This window comes from Apiospora aurea (genome assembly GCF_038362705.1).
Source record: "Apiospora aurea strain CBS 24483 chromosome Unknown utg000001l_segment0_segment0, whole genome shotgun sequence".
Taxonomy (NCBI): domain Eukaryota; kingdom Fungi; phylum Ascomycota; class Sordariomycetes; order Amphisphaeriales; family Apiosporaceae; genus Apiospora; species Apiospora aurea.
In genome coordinates this window covers 4,897,212-4,924,776 of record NW_027117388.1, presented here as the reverse complement: position 1 = coordinate 4,924,776, position 27,565 = coordinate 4,897,212, and the positions used below count along the sequence as shown (strand labels likewise).

Sequence of the window (27,565 nt, the reverse complement as noted above, 5' to 3'; positions counted from 1 at the left end):
CCAATCAACCTTCATGCATCCCGAGCCGCCACAGCTCCCGAGTTCAAGGATCGAGCATCTTGACGTTCATGCGAACAGGCCTGTCGCCAGTCTGGGGTGGATGATTTCCCCAGCTTATTGGCTTCACATATGCAGCTTGCGGAGATCATATAGTTACTTCTCCTCTGCCCCGGGGCATAAGGCTATCGCATATACATATTAGTGGCGTCGCTCCCAGTCATAGGGCAGGGGCGCATCGCCCTTCTTGACGACCTACTTGCCTTCCGCAGACAGGCATTTACATCCATATAGATAGATAGACATGAGGTTCGAAATGGTCACGGGCTCGGGGTTCGGACGCTGGTGGTCAGAGATTATAGTTCATAAGTTCGTGGCGGCGTGTCTCAACTATCTATCGCCAGCGACGGCGTGTATATATGTGCTATATCGCAAGTCTCGCTTCGTGAATATCTAATTGCCCTGAAGCGCCGCATGCCATTCGTGAAAGAGGACCACCAGCGCTCCCCTCCTTGCCTTGCCTTCTTTTCCCCTTTTCTTCTCATCTCCGCTCCATCGACTCAGTCGGGTCTTATCGTTGTTCGGCGGACAATCTGATGAGTCCTTACGTCTACCTCCTTTTTGTACCCGCTTCCAAAAGGGTTCCCGATACGTCGTCATTAGACATTGAGCAACCAGCAACCAGTCTATCAGGCCGCCGTGCGTCGCAAGTGCTGTGTTTTTCCTCTTCTCTCATCTTCTCTTCCAGGACGCCAGAAACTCCGAGCGCACCGCATGGGTATCTATAGAGCGCGTTTCCTCCGGTTCGCTTTCCCGTCGTTCACGTCCTTTTCCCCTCGGACTGAAACGATGAAATAAATAAAAAAGGCAAAGTAAAAAAATACATAAAGAATCATACAATGCAGATGTTGCTATGCATATCGAAAGCAGATGGAAAACAAATAGTGTACAGAATTCGCAAAAGTGTAAGAATGGTATATCGTAGGGCGCGGCCTGCGCCAGAGATGGCTGGTGGTAAGAGGTTGGTAGATAAGATCGAAAGATAGTGGTTGTGCCCGGGGTGAGTATCGTCGTATCATGAAACGGAGAAATCTAGGTTGGAAACCAAGTAGCTCGTAAATCGTTGTCATGATTGCCGAAATAAGGAGTGAGTGTTGCTTGAGGCGACCGGGAGAAGAACGACACTGATGTCCTCGTTTTTACCAGTTCTCACGCGTACCGATGATAGCCAAGGCAACGATGGCGCCAATGATAAGCAGTCCAACGACACACATGAGACGGTTGACATTTCTCCACCACCGTGCGCTCTGGTAGTTCGCATCTTCCGCCGGATCGACTCGTCCGCTGAATATGTCTGGAGTGCTGATTTGGCCACCGAGCTCGGCTGTGCTGTGATGGTCCGCCATTGTCATCTGAGGCAACGGTTTATGCGGCAGCGGTAGGACTGCGGCAATCATCCAGGCGAAGGGGAAAATCCAGCCAAGAGCAAACATCACGATTTGAATGTTGCGCCTGCCCAGCTTCCCCTTGTCTTTCGACCAAGTCGTCGATGGAGGTGCCCAGATACTGAAGCGGCTAGCCCTGCGATCTATCTGTAAGTGAGGAGACCAGATGCTCGATGACATTTTCCGGAGGCGTCTGGGTATGGGCATAAATCCAGAAGAGTTGGAAGGGTCCATTGGGTCAATCTCGATAGATTCCGGACGCCCGTTGTTGGGTTGGATCTCTCTCGGGCGTCTGCGAGGATTGAAGAAGTTGGGCGGAAAAGGGTCGACCGAGGGCGATCCGGAAGGGATGGCGGCGCTTCCGGGTCGGCTGTCGTCCGAATACGATCGCATGGACGGGGCAGCAGCCCACCGCCGTTCGCCGCTTCCATAATAAACTCTGTGAGACAAATTAGTTTGTGGGGTCCGTTTCGAACTCGAGAAATGCGGCAACTTACTTTGCCCATACCGGGAGCGTCGAGGTAAAACTTCCGGTACGCGATTTCGGGCGGCGGCCCGAGCTGGAGGATGAATAGAGATCTCCGTCCGAGGACTTCAAGGAGAGAAGGCGGCTGGAGTTCTTGTGCACAAGGTCGCGCAGGTCCGTAATACCATCGCCATCTTCGTCAACATCTCGGACCACACGAATCGGCTGTGACACATTGTCCCGCCCTCCACGCATATAGGCAGAACTGGGACTTGCGATACCCGGGCTCACCAGGGAGCCGCGAGACTCCGAACCTGAGGCCGAGCTGAAATTGGAACGAGAGGATCCGACCGGGGGTTCCTCGGCAAAGGCGAGAGATGACGAGATGCTGAGCATTTGACGGCTATGCCTGCTTCCCTGGCTCATGCGATAGTCGGGACCGGAGACCGAGGAAAGTGGACGAGATGCTCGGTCGCTTGTCTCGTCTTCGGACGCGACCGTGGATAACTGGGAACTCCATTGATGCGGATGCGCCTCCATACGTGGTCGTTGCGCGACGAGATTTGACGGCCCTGCCCATGAATGATGCTGCTGGTGGGCCCGCTGTGGCGGGTGGAACGCAGTTATCGCAGGCGTAGCGGCCAAGCGAACAATGTTAGCTGTCTGGGCAAAGAAGATCGAAGCAGATCCTTCTGTAATTATGCTCGACAGTGATGAGAATGAATTAGCGCGGCGCAGAGAGCGGCTCGACTTCTGCTTGTGGTAGCCAAGTCTCTCCCCAGAGGGTTGCTTGTGTGGGTTGAGCGGTGGTATGACAAGGCTCTCCTGTGAGTACTTTCCCCTAAGCACCAAGCTGTCGTCGGACGTTTGCGGTCGCGGTTCCCGTGACGATGTACCGAGCGATGAGGACGATGGTTCTCCGTGGACAACGTAGTTCTGACTGGCGGGGGTATTCGAAAAGCCAGGACCTGGTGATGAAGCGAATGGCTGCGAGGGCGAGGACTCGCCTAGAATTTGGTAATTGGGGTTACTTGACGGTGTTGCGTTGAATTTATCGGAGTACGGTAAATCGGGCGAGGGTGTTGACTCGAGATTATTGGAGTGAGGTAAAGGCGGCGAACTTCGACCCAAGACCTCGAAATTATCGACTTCCTCCAAAGACGAATCTGTCTGCCCAGAAGACACGGAGCTGAAAGAGGGTTTCTCGGCTAATGAGGACGGTAGTCGCGGCGGCGACGAGGGTACCTCTGGGAGTGATGGCAATTGAGGCTGAGGGAGCTCGTCCTCGTCGTCTGCCTCGTCGTCGTCGTCGTCGTTGTCGTCGTTGTCCTGTCTAAAAGAGTCGGTTTTGCGGACCTTCCGAAGGCCTCCGACCATGCGGTAATTAGGCGAAGATGTGATTGGGTCTACTTCCTCCTCAATGCGGTCATTGAACTTCGTAGAGCCAGGCGTGTATGACGCAAATCCGGGAGCGTAAGGCGCGTAAGGCGACGGGTTCACGTCCGCGACTGAGCTGGGTGGAGAGCTCGGATGATCGACTGGTGTCGTGTCGAACGAGATGCGTTCATGCGCGCTGCTGAGAGTCGAGGCATACGACAGGGGCGGGGATTTGAAGCTGGTCGCTTGACTGCTGCTACCCTGATCCCGAGGTTGCCGAATGCCAGTGGGTTTCAAGACGATTGAGAAAGTCTTATCTTCGTGCACATTAATGAATCTGTCCGCTTTGGAACGAACAAACTTCTGAGTCGGCGTGGCTGGGTCGCCATATTCAGAGGTGTCTGATGGGGGATTAAGGCGGCTGTTATTGCTTCCATAGGAAGCCCTGCTATTGACAGGGTGTTGTGGGGTTGGAGCTCCGGACAAGTCAGAGCCAAGTTTCGGTCCTGAAACGCCTTTGCCCTTGGCCCTGGCCAATGAAGCAGTCGAGGAGGTAGGCGATGGCAGAGCGGAGCCCGTACCAATGATGAATGGCAACGATCCTTTTCGGCCTTCTCTGATTGTCGGGCTGGACGACCCTTCGTCGCTCGTCGTGTGATACTCATAGCTGCTGCTGTCAGCCCCGACTGTGGACGACGTCCCGTGGGAGCTGCTGGGCTCGCCTTCGCCATGCGAAAGTCTTGGTGGCGAGTATGGCACGAGTCGGATGCCGGGCAGCTTGTTGCCATCCGACTTGGACCTCTCGTGCAGTGGTCGTCTTGGCGATTGGGACGACGTGGACGACGACGACGATGTCGGAGGGGACATCGTCTGCGGCGGGCCGGGCCCGTAGGTTTAGCAATCCGGCACAATGGTTGTCTTGAGTAATCCACAGCTATAAAAATGTCATGACCCCCTAAGTCCATGTCGATCCGGAAGGGTGGCCTGTGGTTCCAATCGATCGCAAAACATGAAATGGCGTAATAACCCGTTTTTGAGGCGGTTCAAAATGGCCGACGGCTTGTTCCTTGCGATGGCCGGTGTGGTGCCCACTTGCAAGGAAAACTCGGTTTGAGGCTCGTCAAGATTAGGGCGTATATCAGGGAACGGTCTCGACAAAGAGACCGGGCGCAAGAAAAGAAAGAGAGCGAATAAAGCCAAGAAAGAGCGAAACGAAATAAAAGAGTCCTTTGGGACTGGAGGGGAGCGAGGGCAGCAAAAGTATTATAGCTGCTATACAAAGAGCGACAGACAAGGTTGGCTGGGCCTCGACCGCATGACCCGAGATATACTTTCCCGGCCCAAGTGACGGGCTAAGTGTATGAGATAGGTGGACGAATAAATGAATGACTGAGTTGGGTAAAGAGCGAGAGACGGTGCCGCTGCTATGCTTTGCTATGCTATGCTGCTGGCGACCACAAACATCCACCTACTTGCTTGCGACTGTGCAGCGAGCGAGCGAGACAGACAGGCGACTAAACGGGAGGAAAAGACATCAGGAGAGTGGTCAGACCGTGGGATGTGGGAGGGAATGCCTACTTGAATCGGCTGCACGGTAGCTCTCTTTGACGATTGGCCCAGGACCAGCGAGCCGGCGCCTGTCAAGCCATGCGAGCTAACGGAGCGGCATGGTTGTATCGAGAAGCCTAAAAGATTCTAGCACGGCAATGACTAGTTGCCCTAGCGAGCAGCGGTGGACAGGTACTGCTGGTCTCGGTGGCAGGGTGGTCGGGTCGTGGTGGTGCCTCGCTGATTGCGGTCGTACTCTGGCCTCGATCCGAAAAGTAGCGCAGACCCACGCGCCTCTACAGGACTGGCTTGCAGAGAGAGGCTGAGATCCAATGGGTCGGGGGTTGCGGTCCTTGGCGCAGTGATGATGATGTGTTGTATTACAGTAGGTAGGTAGGTGATACCTGAGGTAGTATGTACTCGAACCAGACAGGCAAGCAAGATAGGTTGCATAGCATTGATAGGGGGCGATTCGTCTAGGCAGGAGTTTCTTGGAAGGCCAAAAAAGGTGCACCTGCACCTGCTGCTGCTGCTGTAGCTTTCAGAAATGAATGGCTGTCACCAGTTGACTTGCACTCGGACGGCATCGGCTGCAGTAGAAGCGCGATAGCGAGCGGTGCCAGCCAGCCTCTGGCCCACCGATTGGCGATATTCTGGTTGATCAGCGGCCGAATACTGGCGAGCATCCACCTCGGCCGCGCTTGAGCATGCAGGTCTACTGCATGTTTGTATGTAGGTAAAATGAGAATGACAGCGTCAAAGCGCGTGGAAGAGAACAACAATTGCCCAGACAACTGGTTCTGGACGCGCAGCTGCGCAGTAGCGTGCTGGCCTACGCAGCGTCGTATGCAGCTAAGAGCAGTGAAAAGCGAAAACGTTGGACGGCAGGTCCAGCGAGCCAGAGCCATTCGACCCTAATGGCCGTTGGCGACCTCTGCCTGTGTCTCACTACCTCCTTAGGTCGGTACTGGCTGACCTCACCTACCTGCGGCCTACCGGTACCCTCCTTGATCGCGAGCCCATCAATTGAAGCGGCCAGTGACACATCACTGTGGTAGTCAGAAACGACAACAACAAGAATCGGCTGTGTTCGGCTCGGCTTCCTATTGCTATGGGTACCGAGATAGAGTTCGTCAAAGCAGCAAAGCAGGTGCCAACCTGGCGCCAGATTGGCCCCGTTAACTTTAACAGACCGCCAAATGATCGCTCAGGGGTAACCACCTAGGGTGACAAGACCTTAAAAGATTTGGACGGGCGTTCCAACAAAGACGGCGGTGTGGGAGTGTTTGTAGGCGCAATCGTTGATACGTCAATTGATAATCACGGCCCCTGCCTCAAGGGCCTCGTCTCTCCGAATCGGCAGTGGTGCGGGCAGAAATGAGAGCGCGGGGGTCTTTTCTTCTTCCCGGGCTCCCTGGCCTCTCAGCATCGGGACATCTGAATGGTCTCCGTAGATCGCTGAGGGGCCGCAGGGGGCTGAGCGGATTCTAGTACACGGGATACGTTGGCGGTCTTTAATTAAGGCTTCCCTCCAACTTGGACTTCCAAGGCCCTTTTGACGCGGCACTCCGTTGTACAGAAGGTCGCATTCTTTAGCCTAGGCGCGCATCTTTCGTGTTCATCTGATGGTTCATGCGGCGGGCGGTTCGTACCAAACTTTGAAGGGCGAGACATGTGCTAAGTTCCCAGCTGGGCTGGCTCCTGGCTGGCCAATCCCGTCCTTTCAATGGATGAGCTCGGCGATACACAACGTCACATCAAAATTGTAGGGCAGATACATTGTGTAGATGCTTGGGTCTGGGGAGTTAACCTACACATTTGGTGTCGGGATTGGGTGGCAGGAGGCTTGTCAGATCAAATTAATTACCCCACCCCCAACCATCTGTCAATGCAGCCTCGTAACAGCCACCAAAAGCAGTGTTACATGCACACACCAACTCGATCCCATCAGGTGTATCATAGGTAGCAAATGTTACCTTGCATACTCGATATGATCCAATGAAGCTGTCGGGCATGAAATATATCGATGCCCGCGCATTGATGCCGTATCCATGGTGATCTGCCGCTATGCTTTCATTGCATGAGCTTTGTCTTGAAAAGTTTCTTCTCTCACTGCTAGTATCTGTCACCATCGAAAAACAACGTGGGCGCGTGCCGCTCGTGGGTTGCGATGGTGGAACTTTTGGAGGGCCAAGGGCCCGACGGTTCCTCCAGATTGCATTGTTACCCAGTAACCAATGGGCCTGGGAGGTCAGGGCAGGAGGGACCCGTGGACATTACCACACGCAGAACGACACGTCGCGCGGTCCCGCGCTGATGGGAATCCCAATCGAGACGCTCCTACCGCCTTCTGATCGTGGCCCCGGTGCTATTCTTGCGCAATAACCGGATTTGGTGATGGATTGAATGATCGTCACGTTTCAACCACGCCGGGCCCTCTTTCTGGTTCGGGTTGAAGGGGCAGCCCTGCACCTCAACCTGGCAACCTGGCACACCCCTTGCAATTAATTGTCCGTCGATTTTTCAACGTCCGTCAATTGTCTGCTTTCGGCCCCCAATTCGGCTTCCAAGTCTGTTCGTCCCGTCTCTGCCCTGCTGGCACCTGGCAGTTGGCACACCTAGCAGCTGTCGGGCGCACCTGGATCTCAACTCCTGGCTTGCTAACTCGGCGAACTACACTCACTACAGGACTAGTAGGCACGCAAACTCTACTCAAACGATCGCCGGATCTCGGCGGACGGCTCAACCTGCAGTATCCAGTATCTAGCATTTAGCATCTAGCACCAGCCTTTCCCCCCACAAGCAGCTTATGCGCGGGAATCCCGGGGGCTGAAAGATAAAGTCGCTGTCGGCCCCAGGTCCAGAGTGCTGGAATGTCGATGGATCAATCATCTCGCAACAACGTCCCGATATTAACACTACCACATGTAGATTGTTTGTTTTGTCTCTCTTATCAACCGGCACAGGTTAGCCAACACCCACACACGGACTGTCGTCGACACGGATAGGTCTCGGAGCTTGCCTTGCATTGCATCATTCATTGTTTACTAGCACCAGCTAGCGACTGCAATGCCGTCCATCACCAATATTGTGTCCAAGTACTTGGGTCACCATGAGGAGCGCAAGTCCATCCCTGTGCGCCTGTATGTTTGCGTTGTTTGTACTGACCTTCGTGCAGCCAAACCGCCGCCCATCACCACAGGCACCGCGGCCGCACTGCTTGTAAGTTGAACCTCTGCAATGCCTGGCCACACCATGCCGCTCGCGTATGTGCATATATGTGTGTGCGTTTGTGTGCGTGCACATGATTGGTGTGGCGAGTATAATAATACTGGTTGCGCTGGTACTGAGTGCGACATAGGTGATCTACACGCTTGTCTATGTTCTGCCCTTCTATCTATCTCCCGTGACTAGGCCTTCCAAGGCCCTGTCGCGGGATGCTCCGTCTGTCATCCGGGCACGGATTACCTCCGTGTCCTTCTCTTGCGTCGCCTGCTCCATCGCCACTCTGGTGATCCTCACATCCCAGGGCCAGGCCACCTATGCGGATGCGTTGCACTCTATGGGTTATTGGCCTCTTGGCCTGGTCGGGACGGCCAAGTCCCTCCTTTTGACGGCCATTCTCTTCCTTGGGCCACTGTATGAGGCCCTTGTCGTCGACGAGGGATGGCGTGACTGGACCAGCCTTCAACCAGTAACCGCATTGTTCAAGGAATGGACCACATGGCGTAACATCATTGCGGTACGTTAGAACAATTTATTCCCAGGTATTAAGGGGTATCATCTGACATGACTTTTACAGGGACCATTCACCGAAGAAGTCCTCTTCCGTTCTGCTTCGGTGCCGCTGATGGTACTGGCCCATACGTCAGTGGCCAAGACCATCTTCCTGTCACCAGTCATCTTCGGGCTGGCCCATTTGCATCACTTCTACGAGTTTCGCATTTCCCATCCGGGGGTCCCAGTTATGGCCGCTATAATGCGGTCCTTGCTGCAGCTAACGTACACATCACTGTTCGGTGCGTATGCTACTTTTGTCTATCTGCGCACAGGCAGCCTGCTGGCTATCTTTGTAGTCCATGCCTTCTGCAACTGCATGGGCTTCCCGAGATTCTGGGGTCGTGTCGAACCATCGGTCAGTGTATCGGGCGATTCGCCAAACAAGCCGTCCATCTTGCCGTCCATCATCTACTATACACTACTTTGCGTCGGCGCTTTCTTCTGGTGGAAGAACTTGGGAACCCTGACGAAGAACCCCGGCGAGTTGATTCCTATCACAATTTGACAAGGGTGCGCATTTATGAATATTATCCCGGCAGACAGGCATACTGTAATTAATTGATCAACCGGGAGCCTCCCTTCTGCCCCGGCCCGACACTTAATTCAGGTTTCTTGGGATGGGGCTTTAATTGACTGTTCGCAGCCCACGGGCCGTCAATCGGCCTCGGTGTCAGCCATCGTGAAATTTGGGTTACGCTTCTTACCGAAGAAACAAAACGCGGCTAGCTAGGTCGGCGCTCCCGGTCGCATCAATCCGTTCGCCTCATAAATGCACTGTCGGGTTCTTGCGCGTTATGTGCTGACTGCCACATCATCATGTTTAGTGTCCACGAGCACAAATTGAGCAATGGCTCGCCTGCCTCCATCACGGCCATATGCATATAGATTAACGCTCATGGCATAGGCACCGTCCTCCGAGTAATGCATCTTTTGAAACAGTCTAAATGGCCCATCACGGCAGATCCGGGAACTTGTCTAAGTGCCGGGCCCTCCGCCAAATCTGAGGCCATTACGCATACCGATGATTGTCTCGGCAGTGAATAGCTATATATAGACAGTTGCTAGTTCATTCAAGAACCAAGTCCATGTCAGTTACGCTATATTTCTAAGGGTTGCGATGCATTGGCACATGACTTATTGGTGGGGAGGAGGTGAGTGGAATGATACAACCCATATTCCATCGATGCCTCTAGTATGTGCATTATAAAAAGATGAGTAGAGGCATGTAGTACACCTTGGGCAGTTACTAAGTATTCAATCATGGTGGTTTATTGTCCGTACGTACAGAAGACCGGGTGCCCCACGATGTGGTCACTTTTGACTTCCTTCCGACTGCACAATGCAACATCCCGATACCCATCTGTCCACCGGGCAGGCTGATATGGAAGCTGGGGACTTTCACCAGCTGGTCTTTTGTAAGCACCCCGCGTGTGTATTACGCCTTCGCGGTACGCAGCATCGTCCCACCCTGGCTTGCCCGTGGGGGCAGCAGCGAACTGTATCGATATTGAAATGGGAAGCAACCAGCGTAGGAATCATCATTGATTGGAAATAGAGTGTTTGTGCCAGTCGTTGCTGCTGATCTTCCCACTCGTTCCTTCCGGACTCCCACTCACCCGTCCTCTTTTGACTGGAATGATACCTACTTTACATAGGTAACAAGCTAACACTACTTAGAACGACACCCAACGACGACTAAGGCTGACACAACTTCTTGGCTGCATTCCACACCTGAACCCATTGTGCAACCAGCAAAAAGGCAGAGAAAAGAAGAGAAAGAAGAGAACAGGCCACCATAAAGTACCACCGCATCCACGGTGCCTGGATGAGTATTCCAAATGCCGGTGGCCGCAGCGGGACCAAGCCCGAGTCGGTCACGATCCAAGACGTCATGCTGCAACAGGTCATCCGGCATCACAAGCCGGACCCCCACGACCCGCTGAAGCGCAACCTCCCCTTCGCCCCGCAGTCCTACCGGGACTTCATGCTGTTCCCAGCCCACTACACCGGCGCCGCCGCCGGCATCCTGGCGCTCACGCTGCAGCAGGCCCCCTTCCCCCTCTCGCTCCTGCGCTTTGTCGTCGCCTGCCTCGCCTGGCTCTGGACCCGGCTGACGGGCACCGCCTTCCCGCCCTTCCGGCCCTCAGGCCTCTACCGGAAGCAGCCCATCTTCTACCAGTCGAACCACAAGTCCATCGTCGCCTCGGACGCGCCCGTCGTCTGCCCCGACTACTGCACGCGCTACCTCGACGTCGAGCTCGAGCTCGGTTTTGTCTTGGGCCGCTCGCTGTATAACGCCGCCGACCCCGACGAGGCCCTCGAGGCCATTGCCGGCTTCGTCGTCCTCAACGACTTCAGCGCCCGCGACGTCCAGTGGGCCGAGATGCGCAGCGGGTTCGGGCCCCAGCTGTGCAAGAGCTTCGCGAGCTCCATCTCTTCGGTGGTCGTGAGCGCCGATGAGGTACTGCCCTTGTTGCCGGTATGTTTCCTCTCCTTCTCCCCCTTCTTCTAGCACTGCTTGATGGTGGGTGCTGGTACTAATACTATAACCTCCTTACCTCCAAAAAGAACTTGACTGGCAGAGTAACGATCAACGAAAAGGTCGTTGCCGAGTGCTCCGTGGGTGCCAAGGATTGGCAGTTCACACTGGGCGAGGCGCTCATGCACGCGTCGAGAGGCACGCGGCTGTACGATGGGGAGTTCTTCGGATCGGGGACACTGCCACGTGGCGCGGGCATCGAGAACATGTCGTTCAAGGTTGAGGTTGGGGACACGGTAACCTTGGAGATCGACGGGGTAGGAAGTGTGACGAATACCGTCATTTCCGAGGAGAAGAAGAAATAGGGTCGACCGCTGCCATGACAGGTCGATCAACCAAGCATCTATTAGGAAATGGACAAACCAAGGTGCTACCAGGGAGTGGTGGTATACCATATGGCATTGAATGATGCGTGTATGATTCATGAGCTCTTGTACTAGTTTTACAGATGAGGTCTCGGAGTATTTCCGCATGAGCCTCCAAACGCCTGTCAATGCTATAATTGTAGACCCCTTTTATACGCATGCCTGCCTTCCTTGCTTGGGTGAATACCTCATATAAACGTAATCTACAGCTCTCTCGTCCTCGCCTCGGCATCCAAAGTATCCACCTCGCTCCCCAGCGGCGCCAGATCGCCCAGCGGGTCTCCCCCGCCGACGACCTCCTTGAACCGCTTCGCCCGGTTCACGAAGCTGAGCAGCCGCACGCAGCCCGCGGGCGTCATGCCCTCGATGCGGCGCGCCTGGCCCAGGCTCTCGGGCTTGGTCGCGTTGAGGACCGTCTTCTCGTGCATGGACAGGCCGACGACGCTGTCGTAGTCGAGGTCCGTCGGCAGGCGCAGCCCCTCGTCCTTGACGAAGAGGGCTTGCTCGGCGCGCTGCATGTCGACGTAGGGCGCGTAGACGGCCTCGATGCCCACGCGGTTCCGGACGCGGGGCGAGTGCTGCGTGATCTCCGGGATGCGTTCCGCCAAGTCGGACATCTGCACGTCCGCCAGGCGCAGAATGTCGAGCGCGCTACGCGGCTTTGAGTCGCTGCGCGTCTTGAAGCCCGCAGCGATCCAGTGCGGCGGCGGCAGCACGTGGGCCCGGAGCGCGGCCGTGAGCTCCTCCATCTGGGACTTCTCGTCGCTGTAGGCGGACCAGCGCCGGTCCGTGACCACGCCCCAGGACCGGCCCATCTCCGTCAGGCGCAGGTCGGCGTTGTCGGCGCGGTGGCTCATGCGGTACTCGCTGCGGCTCGTGAACATGCGGTACGGCTCCGATACGCCCTTGGTGATGAGGTCGTCGACCATGATGCCGATGTAGCCGTCGGCGCGCGTGATGCTGACCGGGGGCAAGCCCTGAGAGGCGCGGCCGGCGTTGATGCCGGCGATGATACCTTGACCGGCGGCTTCCTCGTAGCCTGTCGTGCCGTTAATTTGGCCGGCGAGGAAGAGGCCGGAGATGGCCTTGGTTTCTAGAGTAGACTTGAGGCTGCGCGGGTCTACGTAATCGTATTCGACGCCGTAGCCCGGCTGCAGCATGTTCGCGTTTTCAAGACCAGGTATCGTCTTCAGCAGTTGTTCCTGGGCCTCGGCAGGCACTGTGATGGATAAGCCATTGGGGTAGATGACGTCGTTGTCAAAGCCTTCGGGCTCTAACCAGACGATGTGCCTCGTCTTGTCCGGGAAGCGAGTGACTTTTGCTTCCAGAGACGGGCAGTACCGTGGTCCTTTCACGGACTCTCGGATGTGTATCGTTTTGTCGAGATTCGCTCGTACCACCGCATGCGTTTCCTCATTCGTGTAGCTCGCCCAGCAAAGCAATTGGTCTTCGACGCTGACCTTGTCGTTGAGATAGCTGAAGGGGTGCGGCGGATCGTCGCCGCGTTGCTCCTCCAGAACCTTGAAGTTGATGCTTCCTTTTGCTATCCGGGGCGGCGTTCCCGTCTTTAACCTGCCAAGCTGGAACCCAGCATCTTTCAGCGATTTGCTGAGTCCGAAGGTGGCCTTTTCTCCCATGCGACCTGCCGGGAAGCTTTCCAACCCGATATGGATCTCGCCCCCGAGGAACGTCCCCGTTGTTATAATGATCTGGCTTGTGGGTAATACCTCGCCCGACTCGAGGCGCACGCCAGTGATCTTGCTCTTAGCTCCGTGCTCGTTGGACCCGGCCGCCGCCATCTCCGCCTCGCCCACCACGATATCCGACACGCTCCCGGCGATGATGGACAGGTTCGGATAGGACGTCAGCTCCTCGCGCATGTGCTTCTGGTAGAGGGCGCGGTCGATCTGGGCGCGGGGTCCCCAGACGGCGGGGCCCTTGCGACGGTTCAGGACCTTGAACTGGACGCCGGCCTTGTCGATGATGCGCCCCGCGACGCCGTCGAGCGCGTCGATCTCGCGCAGGATCGTGCCCTTGCCGATGCCGCCGAAGCTCGGGTTGCAGGAGCAGACGCCCAGGTTGTCGAGCTTGGGCGTGATGAGGGCGGTGCGGGCGCCGGATCGGGCCGCGGCGGCGCACGCTTCGGTTCCGGCATGGCCGCCACCGACTACGACGACATCAAAAGGCCTGCAGTAAATAAAGAGCAAGAGTCAGCCAAAACGCCGCTATGAGTGGCAACAGGGATGATCTGTAGCGGACCTTGTATCTTGGGCTACCGTCGCAAAGGTTCGGCGCCGGGTGCACTGGTTAAAGCGCCGACCGGCTACTCTTATCGGCCTGCTCAGTCCTCGGGGGAGCCCATGCTTTCTGCATTATGACCTCGAAAGATACAATTCAAGTTTGCTAGTCGCCGAACCATCAGAAAATCCCCATGCCCTTCTTCAAATGCCTGGAAGAGGCGATATTGGCTGCCGGCAGTAATTCAATTTGTTGCTAGCCAATCAATCGGGTAGGCGGTGTGGGTAAGTCGGCATAGCAATCATGCGCTTACTTACAGAGGCAAGGGTCCGAAGCCCAAAGGACGTTGATGCAGTTGCTCCAGGCTTCTATTGAGATTACTTAAGGTGATATCGCTATAAATGATAAATGCCCGGCTCTTCATCTCCGCTGAAGTTCTCGCCTCAGCCTCCCAGCCGTCGTGGTAGGCGGAGGCTCCGGCCAGGACGACACGGCATCGTCTACTTCCTCTAGGAACGTCGCCGCGTTGTGTATTGTAGTTCCTCCCAGCACGACTCTTATGCCCGGTGAAGATGCGTTGATCCCTGCCACCATCTTCGCCTCCTCGTACGTTGTCCCTCCGATCATGAAAACCACAATGTCCTGGGGCTTGTCTTTCGTGCTGCCACCTCCCTCCACAAACGGGTATTGTTGGTCGCGTAATCGTCCCTTGATGAGGTTCTGTAGCGTAGTTTCTAGGTGTGGCGAGTGTTGTGTGTAGACATTCTCCACGCCCTTCAAGCCTTTGATGGCTCGGGCACCCGAAAAGATGCCTCCTCCTTCGAATATGTCTGCAATACCGCCTGCCGCTTGCGATTGCTGGAGCGAGTTATGGTATGCCAGGAGTTTGGCAACCATGTCTGCGCGGCGTGCCGAGACACCTCCAGCAGCCGTGAGGAGGTCTACAAGCATTGCCAGAGCGTTGGATGCATGCTTTTCGTATCGTAAAGCATACAAGGCTACCAAACCAAGTTTGGCATCGGTAGTCACAGAAGGGTTCTGTATCAGTCTCTGGACATTCTACAACACTGTTAGCAACCGCTGCCCAGTTAGAAGTGGTGTTCGGTTTTCACCTACCTTGAGATCTGTCGCATGGTTATCGTTGCATGCCAAACTCTGTTCTACCTCGCTAACTTCCAGCAGGTTCTCGGAACCGACCCTGCGACTCAACTCGGACACCAATGTAACGTGCTTGCTGACGTTGCCCGACAGCTTGCGGAACTCGGGGTACTCCTCGATGAAGCGCTTCATGTCTGTGATGGATTCAATATTGGCGTTGTTCTTGGTTTTCGACTGGTACTGCTCGACGTAGTCCTTGATATTACCGCCGAGATCACCAAAGTTGAGATACATGTTCTTCTTGAAGAACGGGTCCTGGTCCTGAGACAGGACGATCTCCTTCAGTTCGGGCCGTATCTCTGGCACATCACTCAGATCCACACGCCCGTTGCTGATGCCGAGGAGGTGATGAACCATGGCTTGGTATGTCCATTGGTTCAACAATGGTGTGGCCGGGTCTTCACGTCGGTCCAGGACCAGAAGGATAGGGGGTGTATCGACTTTCCGGAAGTCAAAGAGCTGTTCTTCCTGGGTGATGTGATACCGGACTTCGTTGGCCAGCTTCTTGGCAAGCAAACTGTTCTTCTCATAGCGGATCAAGGGCTTCTTCTTGAGAGCCAGTAGCACCGCGGACAGACCCTCTGTGGTCCTCTGTAGAGCATCGGTGTTCCACATATCCGGGGTCCCGCTCCATATACGCTGCTGCGGAAGTGTAAGATTGAGTGAGAACAAGTCCGGGTTGATGACGAGGAAGTCTGCAAAGTGCTCTTGTACGGACTTGACGACTTCATGGTCATCGGCCTCGGCCAGCCTTTCGAGGGCCGATTTCTTGGCCACGTTACTGAAGTACAGATGATATTCACCATACTTAGGCTCTCTCAACTCGTCGATAAGAAACTGGATCGAATCTGAGGATGGCCGAACAAAGCATATACACTTCAGATGCCGCATCTTCTCCCGAGTGGCATTGTCCAGGCGGTCAATGAGGTAGACTTCGTGATTGAGAAGCGATGACTGGGTGATGGCAGTTGAGACGATGGGCACAGTGTCTTTATCCAATAAGAGAATCTTCATCTTGGCGGATGGCGCCCCGGTCGCGCTGTCTCCGGCCGACACCATCTTAGCGATGTAGCCGGAGACGGCCTGCACGACATCCATGTTTGTGTTGATGAGCCGTGAGCGCCGCAATGCCTCGGAACAATCGCAAGGGTCAGTCAGGTGTTTTGAGGAGTAAGACTCAGGACTACTAGTCGCACAATTGGCAAAAGCGCAATTTGCAGGCTAGCACCTTCTGGAATGTCGAGATGTTGGATGGCCTCCTTGTGTTGATGGGGACAGCTGGACTTACTTGAGGCGGCAGCTTGACACCCACCCACCCACACACACACAGCCCAGCCCGGTTCGTTGGCTGCATCGTCATGTGGCAGGGATCGGGGTCTGTGCTCATCCTGTGTCAGGGGTTAGCTTAAGTCTCCGCTACGTGCATAAGCCTAACCTACTGCCTACTTCAAACAGCTACATGTACCTATGACGGAGTACAGCAACGGCCGATAAGATAGCAGCAATTCAATTAATTGAATGGGTACACGATGCGCATTGCGCTAGCCACTTTTTGCCTTTCTCGAACATGTCGAAGCGGATTCGAAGCTATCTCTTCCCACTCCCATACCGATTCATATGACCGTTGGCAAATGGCGATGCCGTAGCAGCGTGTCCAACGATCACATCGCCTTTTCTAGGCTGTAATAGTCATGACTTCTGCTGAAGTCTGCCCAACGCGGCCGGAACCGACGTGCGTGGATATCCTGCCAACCCCGCCATCCGTTACCAAATCTTCCATCATCTTGACTGACAGTTCGCTACCAGGTTGTCTTTTACTCAGGGCTTAATAGTCGGCCAGCTCTCGGTCGTTCTTCTCATCGCCGCCTTTATCAAATTCTTCATCTTCGGGGATGCCCCCTCCCCCGAGGAAATAGCCCAGCTCCGGGCCACGGAACGACGCTCGCGAACGCTTGCACACAAACGATCTCTCCTCACCCTCCGTACCGACAACCCCCGGCAACCCCAACCGACTCTTAATAAGAAGAAGTCTGCCATTCTACGCAACCCACCGACCCTCACGATCGGTTCCATATTACACAAGACATACTACAACGTCGACAGTCACCAGCCTGAGTCCCTAGACTGGTTCAACGTCCTCATCGCCCAGACCATTGCCCAGTTCCGAAGCGATGCGCAGCACGATGATGCCATACTTACTTCACTGACCAAGGCGCTGAACGGGACGTCCCGCCCCGATTTCTTGGACGAGATCAAGGTCTCGGAGCTTACCTTGGGCGAAGACTTCCCTATATTGAGCAACTGTCGCATAATACCACTGGACGAGGACGGACTGAGCTTGGATCCCGGGCCCAATGCTGGGAAACGCTTCGATGCTAATAGCTCCCGAGCCACCCGCGAGGGCGCCCGGCTGCAAGCTCGTATGGACGTCGACTTGAGCGACATGATCACCCTTGCGCTCGAGACCAAGATGTTACTGAACTACCCGAAACGACTGACTGCTGTCTTGCCCGTCGCCTTGGCCGTCAGCGTTGTACGGTTCAGTGGCACGTTATGTATATCCTTTATTCCCAGCAACCCATCGCAGAGCACGCCCACGATGATGGCATTCAACTTTCTGGACGACTACCGTTTGGACTTCTCCATCCGCAGCCTTGTGGGGAGCCGGTCACGGCTTCAGGACGTCCCCAAGATTGCGCAGCTAGTGGAGTCCAGGTTACATAAGTGGTTTGATGACCGGGTGGTGGAACCGAGATTCCAGGAGATTGCTCTGCCGAGCTTATGGCCACGTAAGAAGAACACGAGGGGTGGCGAGGACGACCCGGACGGACTTTCCGGAATGGGTAGCATATCGAAAGGGAAATCAGGCGACGTTGCACGGGATATGAAAGGCGAGGCGCGCAGAGAAAGCGGTGCCGAGTCGGACATGCTCAGAGACATTAGCCCGGATCCCGGCAGCTTGCGGTATCGGAGGCGAGGCCGTCTCGATAGCACTGGCCAGATGAGCATGCCCGGCGGAATGCCCGGGATAACCATGGATGTATCATAGAACTGTATCAAGACCTAAAGTAAGGAAAATTATACAAAGCATGCCGCTTATGCGTCCCTGTTTGAGAAGTCGCCTCAAGCTAGACATGTCCTGTCCCAGACAGATCAAAAAGACACATCGAATGACATTTACTCCCATTCTGGTATTCGAACACAGGTTTTGACATGCTTTTTGTACGGCGCCTACGTACCCGCCGTACTACATGGGGCTGATGCCTTCTTCACCAGCATATCGGCGGGATTCCCTAGCGGGCCTTATAAGATGTCAAATATATGTAGGGTCCGGGGAGAGATGAACGCCAACCCCGTTCATGGTCAGCCCTCTACTTGATGACGACTAGCTGCCCCGGCTTCTGGTGGACTTCGTCACCTAATAAGGCTGGTCGTGACCTGCTTACTACATCGCCAACAGGCCTCGAGCCATTCTAGTAAGCCGCCTGCCGCGGAAATTGAGACTCCGCAATTGCACTCCTGTATAACCAAGTAGGCTAGGTCGGGACAATGTGTTTTGAGGATACGAACGGGTTCAGACGGAGGAGTCGTACCATGTTCAACCAGTTTGGGGTCCGGAAGACTACCCCTGGCCTCAGCTCGGCAATGACGGAATCAGTGGTGAGACAATCCAATACCATGGGCCGTTGAAATGAAATGCTGAAGTAAGCTGACTTCTCAACCACAGTTGGATATGTGACATGTAATGTTACGGATACGTCTAGACCATCTCATCAATATCTACATAAACCAAGCCGGTGGCCCTGTTGCGTTTCGCAACCAAGTCCAGTTTTGTTGCTAAATAGAGCTGATGCGCATTTCTTAACCAGAGTCTCTATAATCCCTTTAAAGACCATGTTGCCTCCCACACTACTCTCCCTCGCAGCCGTGATGGCCAGCTGTGCGGTTCCTACACATGCGGCACGAGAAAGGTCCAACCAGGCGTCAAAGGTAGCGAGGGCTCCCAATGTCCCCAGCTTCTTCAAGCCCGGTGTGAAATGGCAAATCGAAATTAGCAACCCTATCAAGGTATCAGGGTCCAATGCAGTGGCGCCAGTGGATGCGCGTGTCTGGGACGTCGACATGTTCGACTCCATACAGGGCGATGCCTCCAGCAACGTCATTGCAAAACTTCGCGTACGTAACAACAATTCAACCTCTGCTGGCTTTACAGATAACTAATATCCATTTTCTTCTAGGCTGCTCAGAGGTCAAGCGTGGGCGATATCTTCGTCATCTGCTACTTCAACGGCGGCGGCCTGAACCCTACAGACCCCGACATCAAGCAGTTCGCCGAGACCGACATCCTGGGCACGATCCCCGGGTGGGAGGACGAGCACTACGTGGACGTCGCGAGCAGCGCCGTGATCGAACTGATGAAGCAGCGGATCGACGCCGGCGTCGCCGGCGGCTGCGACGCCTTCGACCCGGACAACATCGACGGGTACCTGCAGCCGAGCCAGGTGCGGCGCAAGACGGGCGACAAGCGCGCGCTGACGCAGGCCGACTACTACGGCTACGTCCGGGCGCTGGCGGACCACACGCACGCCGCGGGCAAGCTGCTGGGCCAGAAGAACGCGCCGGAGCTGCTCGCGCTCGGGGACGGGACGGGCCGGGGCGTGCTCCGGGACGGTCTCGTCGACTTCGCCGTGACCGAGGGCTGCGCCGTCGGCGGGGGTGATAGCAGCAGCGACCCGGCGTGGTGCGGCTCGGTGCAGCCCTTTGTCGACGCCGGCAAGCCCGTGTTACAGATCGAGTACCCGTCCGAGTGGGGTAACAACTGTTCGCCCGAGGCGCTCGGCACGAGCGCGCTCGACAAGTACTGCGAGTACGCCGCGGCCGGCTTCAGTCCCATCATGAAGCTAGACGGGGACGACTGCGGGCTTGACGGTGTGACGCAGTACTGTGGCTCGACCACGATTGTGAACACCCCGATGGAGTCGTAAGGAGAAGAAGTTAGGGCTGTTCGGAGTTGCTACCGATGTTGCACGTTACCAACTCTAAAAATTTTCGATCTATCCCATTTTGATCTATCCCATTTTGGCCTATCCCTTTTTGATCTGGGTCGTCCAAAGGTCAAAAAGGGGTAGGTCGTGTATATATTTGACCGACCGCTCCCCCACTTCATCCATAACAACTATCTGAATCATAATAGCAGCAGAAGATATAATGAAGTTTCAACTACGGCCATGTCTTATGTCGTGAAATGTCCTACACTATCTGGCAACCACATTTGCTAACTCAGGGGTAAAAGTGCATGCTTGCAGTTCTGGGCCGGAGCCGAGGACGTCAAATAGACAAAGTTAGAAGTAGGCTACTACTGACGAGAAATCCCTGTATATATACCTGATTCACCCTCCTGGCCGAGACTCGCCGTATAAGAAGGTCCGGCCCGTAAGACCAATTCGGGGTATCGCCTCCACGTGTCGTCGACCACTGCTCAGATATGCAGTGCGGAGGCGGGGAACGCCGTGACGGTGCCAAGAGCTTTTGCTAGTTTCCATATCTATGTAATTTATATTAAAGTATGATCCTGCTCCTTGATTCACACCCGGCCGACTGGGGCTCATCGTCCTTGGCGGCTTGTGACGTCGTATTTAGCCTGCGCGGATGATCTCCTTCCTGACTTTCCGGTTTAGGAGGGGGTCTGGATATGCATGATTCCCACGTGCAGTGCAAACTAGCATGGAAGATAGAATAGTTAATATACACGTCGGATTTTCTCTCTTCCCGATCACACGGTCGTCACGCTTTCCCCACAACTGCCAGGCCTGCTCAGATTCTTGGCCTCGCAGCTCTCCGATCCATAGTGCAAGTGCGCGAACCCCTTAAAGAGAGTGAGTCTGAGCGGACCAATGGGTAGTATTCGAGAAGTAGGATAAGACTTCGCATTCTATTAAGGCGGAGGGGGCCAGGAAGCCAGCCAACATCATGATACGTGGTAACATAACATGTCGTCACATGGAGGTTGATCTCTTCAGTGGCTTTCCATTCCGGACTTCCGCAAGGGGAAAACCAATATCTTCCCCCTTGCTTATTGGCGGTACTATAAATGCCTGCTGGATCTTCTTGTTTCACCTGGAGATACACAGCACACCCATCGCAGCAACATCCCCACTAAACTGCAATCAAGAACCCCCTTTCATCTATACAATATCCTCTGCGTCTGGATCCTGAGCGCGAGTGTGATACCCTGCTACGTCATTGTATCATCTCCCAAGATATAGAACCATGGAGTGGCTCACAAGCCTCGCCTACCTCGGTTTCGCGGCTTCATTCGTGTCGGCCCACCCAGTACTCAACGAAGCCAGTGATGGAGCAGCGGCCCAAGTATATCAACTAGGCGCCATTGTGTAAGTATTCCCCCATTGACGAATTGGAAATATGGGGATGGCGTTGACCCTTTACCTTTCCCCTTCCACAGCGGCGGCGTGGACGACAGGATTCTCAACTTCAACGGCTTCACCGTCGGCATCTTCACAGGCCAGGACACGGGTCCCATCTACGTGACGGCGCAGCCCAGCAGCCAGAACGCGAGCCACTTCTCGCTGCACCTCTGGCCCGCCGACAAACACGAGGACCACGTGCTGGGGCTGCAGCCGACGTACGTGGAGCAGCAGAGCCCCGGCATGATCACCCGGATCGAGAAGCCACCCGTGAACAGCCCGGGATCCGGCGATGGAGGTGATGATGATGACAGTAAGGCCATGTGGAATACGTGGACCATGGTCGACGGGAATCTCGACGTCTACCCGCCGCCGCAGAGCTGGGTCGCCGTCACGTACCCGAACGGCGGCTCTGGGTCCTTCAACCTTCTGGCCATGATTCGTAAGTTTCCGATCTCACAACCCCTTTCTGCCCCTCGACGTACTGTGTCCAGGGGAGTGGTGGTCTGTATCAGATGCGCTGACATATGTGTATTATAGCTGGGTGGGCCGCTATCGAGCCATTCAACGCTCAACTCACCTATACAAAAGTCGACATTGCTAAAGTCCAGAGCTGAATCGCGAGACTGGAGGAGTTCAAAAGGTGATACTGAGGGCCCGGCAACCAGCGAAAAATGGAAGAGAGTTATGTTTCTTGAGCTCGTCGGGTGATTGATTAGTTCGGTTTCTCTAAGGTGCCCCAAAAAACATGTAGTTATTGTGTAATCAGATCATCAATAAATCCATTGACAGTGATCAGCTATCAAAAACCCCGTGGCCCTTCGAGCACCGAGTGTATGATAGGGCATGTCGGAAAGAAGGAAACTCAAATGTCGAACACTGAGCGGCTTGACGAAACTACGTATGCCAAAAAGGACTTGTGGAGTGAATGGCTGTATCCCTTTCGGGTGGGCAAGCAGATATTCGCAAGAGCGACTGCACTCTTCTAGCATTTAGCAGGAGGCGTCGCCAAGTACCATGCTCACTGATCGTCGTTGAGCGCTATACCCGAGGTTCTCCGAGTTCAGACATGATGTATAATCTGCTCGATTGAAGCCGAAAGATGTGCCATATAAAGCTGAGTCGACCCGATGGACGACAAGATGATAGTTGCTAACAGGGCCATCGCAAGCATGGGCTGAAGAGAGCTCAGGCAGTAGCAATAGTAGGGTCTATCAGACTCTTGTGGGATATGTGAATGATCAGCTCCCCACCGGCAGAGTTTATGGCCAGCTAGACCGGTCGGAGCCCGGTGTGGCGTCGGAGTTCACCTCAAGAGGTGTCAGGGGCAAGTCCGACATCAGTAACAAGGTGGCCGCGTCCATGGAGCCGGTAGGTTAGCATGTACGGCTATGAGGGGCCAAGGTCAGCGGAGGTACATGTCGATGAAATGTCGTGTCGAAAGAGTGTCAATCACATGCCATGTGCTCTGGCGTATTGTGGTCGCATATGCAGCTCAAAAGGGAAATCACTAGCCAAATTGCAAGTTGATTTATTGCTTCTACCGTCGCATTCAATAGGGCAGGCAGCAGGTACTTTGGAGCTTGAGGTGAAAAGTCGACATTGAAGGTGGAATGCGTAAAGGTGGGGCTTCGCCGCCACAATTAGCCACACAGCAGCAACTAGGCGGCAGTGCCACCTGCGGCCTAAGCTTTTTTTGCCTTAGCTGCATCAACCGGAGATGCCCCCCGAACCATCTTACGAACATTATCTTTTTCCAGCATCCGCAAGTTGACAGATTACCAACCGTTCAACTTGTAACCTCGCCAACATGTCGTGGAGAAGCCAGGGCATTACTGGATCGAACAACATTCCTTTGGGAAGCCGCCGACGAGGCGCTGATGATGGAGATGATGGATCCGTCAGGCGCGAAGCGAGCGTCGACACTCCCAGCTTCAGCAATGGCGATCGCGACTTGAAGCGCGGTCGCAGTCCCGAGCCTCGCTCCGATGCCGACGGCCCTCGACGCCGAAAGAAGCGCAACCGATGGGGTGATGCCTCGGAGAACAAAGCAGCTGGTCTGATGGGCTTGCCGACAGCCATTGTCGCGAACATGACGAGCGAGCAGCTCGAAGCTTACACTTTGCATTTGCGCATCGAGGAGATCAGCCAGAAGCTCCGGATCGACGATGTCGTGCCAGCTGATGGTGACAGGTAAGCCACAGTTCCCATATCATTTCTGCATCACGGACATGCACTAACCGTCATCCTCTCTTGCTCCAGATCTCCCTCGCCCCCGCCTCAGTACGACAACTATGGTCGCCGTGTCAACACCAGGGAATACCGTTACCGAAAGCGCCTGGAGGATGAGCGCCACAAGCTGATTGAGAAGGCTATGAAAACCATTCCTAACTACCACCCGCCTCAGGACTACCGCCGTCCCACCAAGACCCAAGAGAAGGTCTACGTGCCCGTCAACGATTACCCGGAAATTAACTTCAGTGAGATTGCTAACCCTCTAACCTTTCTAACCATAATCCTTCCCCGTGTCGTCCAAGGCCTTGCCAGAGGAGCCGTCGCATATGTTGTAGATGGGCTGTGGACAAGCCTGGCTTCATCTTCTAACATCTAACCTCGTATTCACCCATCACCTATTGCAGACTTACTAACACTTAGCTTCTTCCTACTAAAGTCGGTTTACTTATTGGACCCCGTGGCAACACTCTGAAGAAGATGGAGACTGAATCCCAAGCCAAGATTGCCATCCGCGGTAAAGGTTCCGTCAAGGAAGGCAAGGGCCGCTCCGACGCCGCGCACGCAAGCAACCAGGAGGAGGACCTTCACTGTCTCATTATGGCAGATACCGAGGAGAAAGTCAACAAGGCCAAGAAACTCATTCACAACGTCATCGAGACTGTATGTTTACCCTTGCCCCTCTACTTACCGTGTGCTTATACTAACAACCAACAGGCTGCTTCCATTCCCGAAGGACAGAACGAGCTCAAGCGCAACCAACTTCGCGAGCTTGCTGCCCTGAACGGCACCCTCCGAGACGATGAGAACCAGGCCTGCCAGAACTGTGGACAGATCGGTCATCGCAAATATGACTGTCCTGAGAAGCAGAACTTCACTGCCAACATCATCTGCCGAGTCTGTGGCAATGCTGGTCACATGGCCCGTGATTGTCCTGACCGACAGCGTGGTGCTAACTGGCGCAATGACGGTCCTCCTGGCCGCCCTGCCGCCCGCATCGGTGGCGGCGATGACGTCGATCGCGAGTACGAGGTATGTTTTAGATTCCTATTGTTCCTTTATACGCTATCAGATTACTAACATCTACCAGCAATTCATGCAAGAACTTGGCGGCGGCTCTGGTCCTCCTGCGCGCATCGAGGCTGGCCCTGGTTCCTATAGCAACGGCGGTGGTGAGCCTAAGCCCTGGCAACGAGGCGCCACTGGTGCGGCTGCTCCTTGGCGTACTCGTAACCACGACCAAGGTAACGATGAGCGCGGTGGCGGCGGCGGCGGCGGCGGCGGTCCTGCTCCTTGGCGAAGTCGCGGCGATCGCGGCCATGACAATAACCATGGCTCGAACGACTACTATGGCGGCAACAACAACTACAACGGTGGCTCTGGTGCTGCTGCTGCTGCTCCATGGCAGCAAGCCGCACCACAACAACCTGCCTACCCTTCGTATCCTGGCTATCCTGGTTATCCTGCACCTGGCATGGGCGCTCCTCCGGCAGCTCCTGGAATGGGGGCACCTGGCTCGACCGGCCTGGGGGCACCTCCGGGACTTCCTGGCAACCTGAATGCGCTCATTCAGCAGTACGCTGGCGGTGCGGCGCCCCCTCCTCCGCCGCCGCCCTCTGATGGCGCCCCGCCGCCGCCTCCTTCGGACATTCCTCCTCCGCCTCCACCCGGTGCTTGAGTGCACCGGTATCCGGATCCCGTATCCATGTACACTAATTAGCGTTCCTCCAGCCAAGATTGGCACCCCGAGTGGTTTATAGCATTGACACAACAGGCAGTATGATTCATCTAGGGTATTAACTGCACGCAGGGACAGTCGTTACAGCAACAAAACACGCCATTTGCCAAAGTGGGGCCATGGTGCGCATACGAGCGCAGGTCTGACCTGAATGTTTTTGTAGTATTAGCTGTAATCGCTTAACATTGATTTTTGCCCGTCTTGTCCTCGTGTTTGATTACCCGAGGCTTGTTGGAACTCGAGGCTGCCAACCCGGTCACTGATGGTTGGTGCATTCTTCATTGCATGCTTGAGTAGCGTTGCTTGCCACCCAACAGCCAACTATCATTTTAACTGGCCAACATCACGTTCCCGATCCTTGATATGTTGGATTTCTCACGGATTGCATTGCACACAAAGCCCACCACAGCGGGTACCTGGTGACATTCATACCACCCTACAGAGCTTCGTTGCTTATGATTCTTAAATTGTGCCATGGTTGAGAACTACCTATTGGAAATGCCGGGCACCCGAGCCAGCAGCATGCGTGCTCGCCTTCGAGTACGTGTTTCTAATTCCTGACGGCACTGCGGCGTTCGAGCAAACCCCCAACTACATCAGCGGGCTGGCATGCACCTCTTGTTTTTGTTTTTGTTTCTGATCTTGGATAGCAGTAGCGTGGCAGCTTCTGCATCTGAACAGCAACATTTCCCTATATATTAGTCTTCTGTTTCTTCTAGATCCTCTCAAGGGAATGGCCCGAAAAGCTCGTCCGTATCTATGATCTTAAGCCATGCTGTTTCATTCAAATGCCTTATTGTAATCACTTGCCATATCTTGATGAAGCTTTTGTAAATGGCAGTCGAACCCCGGAGCCCGGCGCTTCACCCAGAGTCTCAAGAATTGTTCTTCGTGGTGTCTGAGAGCCTCAAGACTCCTAAATGTGTCCTCTCCTACCTCTAACTGGTATCTCCCGATGACGAGCTGAAGAGCACTGGTAAAATCCCCAAATAGCTTCTCTAGATCACCGTTATGCAGAGATTCATAAGGTTTATTAGTGGCGTGATTTGAAGCGAGTACGTAATCAAAGAGATCTTTGTAATGTACTTTGAAGCGACGTCTCACGCTGATCAGCCCAGGACCGCCACTCAAGTCAGTCATTCGGTATCTTCATATGGCCGGGGGAAGGAATAGCAGCCATACCTCAGACTCGTAGCGTTGTCTTTTAGGGAACCTGGGTTTGGAATGTCCAGAAGGATACGGGTCATGCGTTCATAGAGATCGGCCAGCGTTGTATCGTAGCTCTTCAATTCTTCCCACCCCCAAGTTCCATCCCCGACGTCTTTTTCTAAACAAATAAGGTCGCCTTCAGTTGGCAACTCGTCCCAATCAAGCCCTCGTGAGAGCCCGAGTGTTTCTTTGAAATTTTCATACAGCTGGTTAACGATAGACATTCTTGTGAGGGTTCTGTTCAGCACCTTCAACATGAAATGTGATTTGTCGGGTTCTTCTGTGGGCACCAAGGGGTCTTTCTGATGTTCAGGAAAAAGGGGGACAGGTTAGTAGACCAATCCGCAACTAAGCCTGGAGGTAGATGCGGCCAGCGATCCAGTACCGCGATTACTTTCAACTCCATGTTAGGTTCCCTCAGTAGTAGCAAATTCTCACTCACACAACTCTACTGGGATAAGTGGTTATGTCTACACGTTGATAACCCCAGCGGTATGCTAGAAGATGTAGCCTAAGCCAGCGTATCCGGAAACGTCAAGTTGTAGCAAACCAAAACTAGAACCAACACCAACATAACATTTCCAGTTTTCGCATTTCTCATTATTTGATCTTTCCTGAGAACATGGTTTTAATTCCAGTGAAACCCACGTAGCACAAGAAAGCCTAACCGATGTAGCGGAGCAACTAGTATAGGAGGTAGGGGCCCTTGTTTTTTTCTGGATGTCCTGGGTCTTGCAGAACTGCGAATGTTGTGGCAAGTTCATAATTCAAGTAAAACCCATGGATCGTATCTTGAAATGATGATGAATTCTATTCTCAGCTCCCTCTGTTCGACACGTTGAGTGAACATTGTACCCCACGAGACCATATCTAACATGTGGTAGCAAAGCGCCCATCTCAAACCCACGAAGGTCTGGGCCCAAGCCCGGAAGATTCAGAAGACCATGAGTGCCATGATGCCAGTGACTTTGGACAACCGATTATACAGCAATAGCTCTGCCCAGCATGCGCTGATCTTCCTTGATCGCTTGCGCAAGCTAGTCTCGTC

General features: G+C 54.5%; 8 protein-coding genes across 8 annotated transcripts; 6 read left to right on the top strand and 2 right to left on the bottom strand.

The window, feature by feature from the left end:
- Positions 1-1,196: 1,196 nt before the first annotated feature.
- Positions 1,197-4,152, bottom strand: PG986_001503 (uncharacterized protein; the record flags this gene model as incomplete). Its single annotated transcript, XM_066837725.1, has 2 exons — positions 1,197-1,881; positions 1,940-4,152. The coding sequence occupies 2 exons, from the start codon at positions 4,150-4,152 to the stop codon at positions 1,197-1,199; spliced, it is 2,898 nt and encodes a 965-aa protein (XP_066706618.1).
- Positions 4,153-7,902: 3,750 nt separating this feature from the next.
- PG986_001502 (CAAX prenyl protease 2) lies at positions 7,903-9,118 on the top strand (the record flags this gene model as incomplete). Its single annotated transcript, XM_066837724.1, has 3 exons — positions 7,903-8,055; positions 8,195-8,575; positions 8,636-9,118. The coding sequence occupies 3 exons, from the start codon at positions 7,903-7,905 to the stop codon at positions 9,116-9,118; spliced, it is 1,017 nt and encodes a 338-aa protein (XP_066706617.1).
- A 1,254-nt stretch (positions 9,119-10,372) lies between these two features.
- Positions 10,373-11,457, top strand: PG986_001501 (fumarylacetoacetate hydrolase FahA; the record flags this gene model as incomplete). The annotated part of the gene is made up of 2 exons (XM_066837723.1): positions 10,373-11,092; positions 11,182-11,457. Coding segments are annotated over 2 exons (996 nt in total), but the record flags the coding sequence as incomplete, so codon positions are not given.
- Positions 11,458-11,720: 263 nt separating this feature from the next.
- PG986_001500 (glucose-inhibited division protein A subfamily) lies at positions 11,721-16,011 on the bottom strand (the record flags this gene model as incomplete). Its single annotated transcript, XM_066837722.1, has 4 exons — positions 11,721-13,704; positions 13,777-13,884; positions 14,243-14,814; positions 14,872-16,011. 4 exons carry the CDS (start codon positions 16,009-16,011, stop codon positions 11,721-11,723), a joined length of 3,804 nt encoding a protein of 1,267 aa, XP_066706615.1.
- A 593-nt stretch (positions 16,012-16,604) lies between these two features.
- Positions 16,605-17,962, top strand: PG986_001499 (uncharacterized protein; the record flags this gene model as incomplete). The annotated part of the gene is made up of 2 exons (XM_066837721.1): positions 16,605-16,645; positions 16,720-17,962. 2 exons carry the CDS (start codon positions 16,605-16,607, stop codon positions 17,960-17,962), a joined length of 1,284 nt encoding a protein of 427 aa, XP_066706614.1.
- An 845-nt stretch (positions 17,963-18,807) lies between these two features.
- On the top strand, positions 18,808-19,898 carry PG986_001498 (uncharacterized protein; the record flags this gene model as incomplete). The annotated part of the gene is made up of 2 exons (XM_066837720.1): positions 18,808-19,089; positions 19,152-19,898. 2 exons carry the CDS (start codon positions 18,808-18,810, stop codon positions 19,896-19,898), a joined length of 1,029 nt encoding a protein of 342 aa, XP_066706613.1.
- A 1,285-nt stretch (positions 19,899-21,183) lies between these two features.
- PG986_001497 (uncharacterized protein) lies at positions 21,184-21,955 on the top strand (the record flags this gene model as incomplete). The annotated part of the gene is made up of 3 exons (XM_066837719.1): positions 21,184-21,305; positions 21,377-21,780; positions 21,879-21,955. 3 exons carry the CDS (start codon positions 21,184-21,186, stop codon positions 21,953-21,955), a joined length of 603 nt encoding a protein of 200 aa, XP_066706612.1.
- A 1,193-nt stretch (positions 21,956-23,148) lies between these two features.
- On the top strand, positions 23,149-25,248 carry PG986_001496 (Branchpoint-bridging protein; the record flags this gene model as incomplete). The annotated part of the gene is made up of 5 exons (XM_066837718.1): positions 23,149-23,531; positions 23,601-23,904; positions 23,994-24,233; positions 24,288-24,602; positions 24,661-25,248. The coding sequence occupies 5 exons, from the start codon at positions 23,149-23,151 to the stop codon at positions 25,246-25,248; spliced, it is 1,830 nt and encodes a 609-aa protein (XP_066706611.1).
- Positions 25,249-27,565: the final 2,317 nt, after the last annotated feature.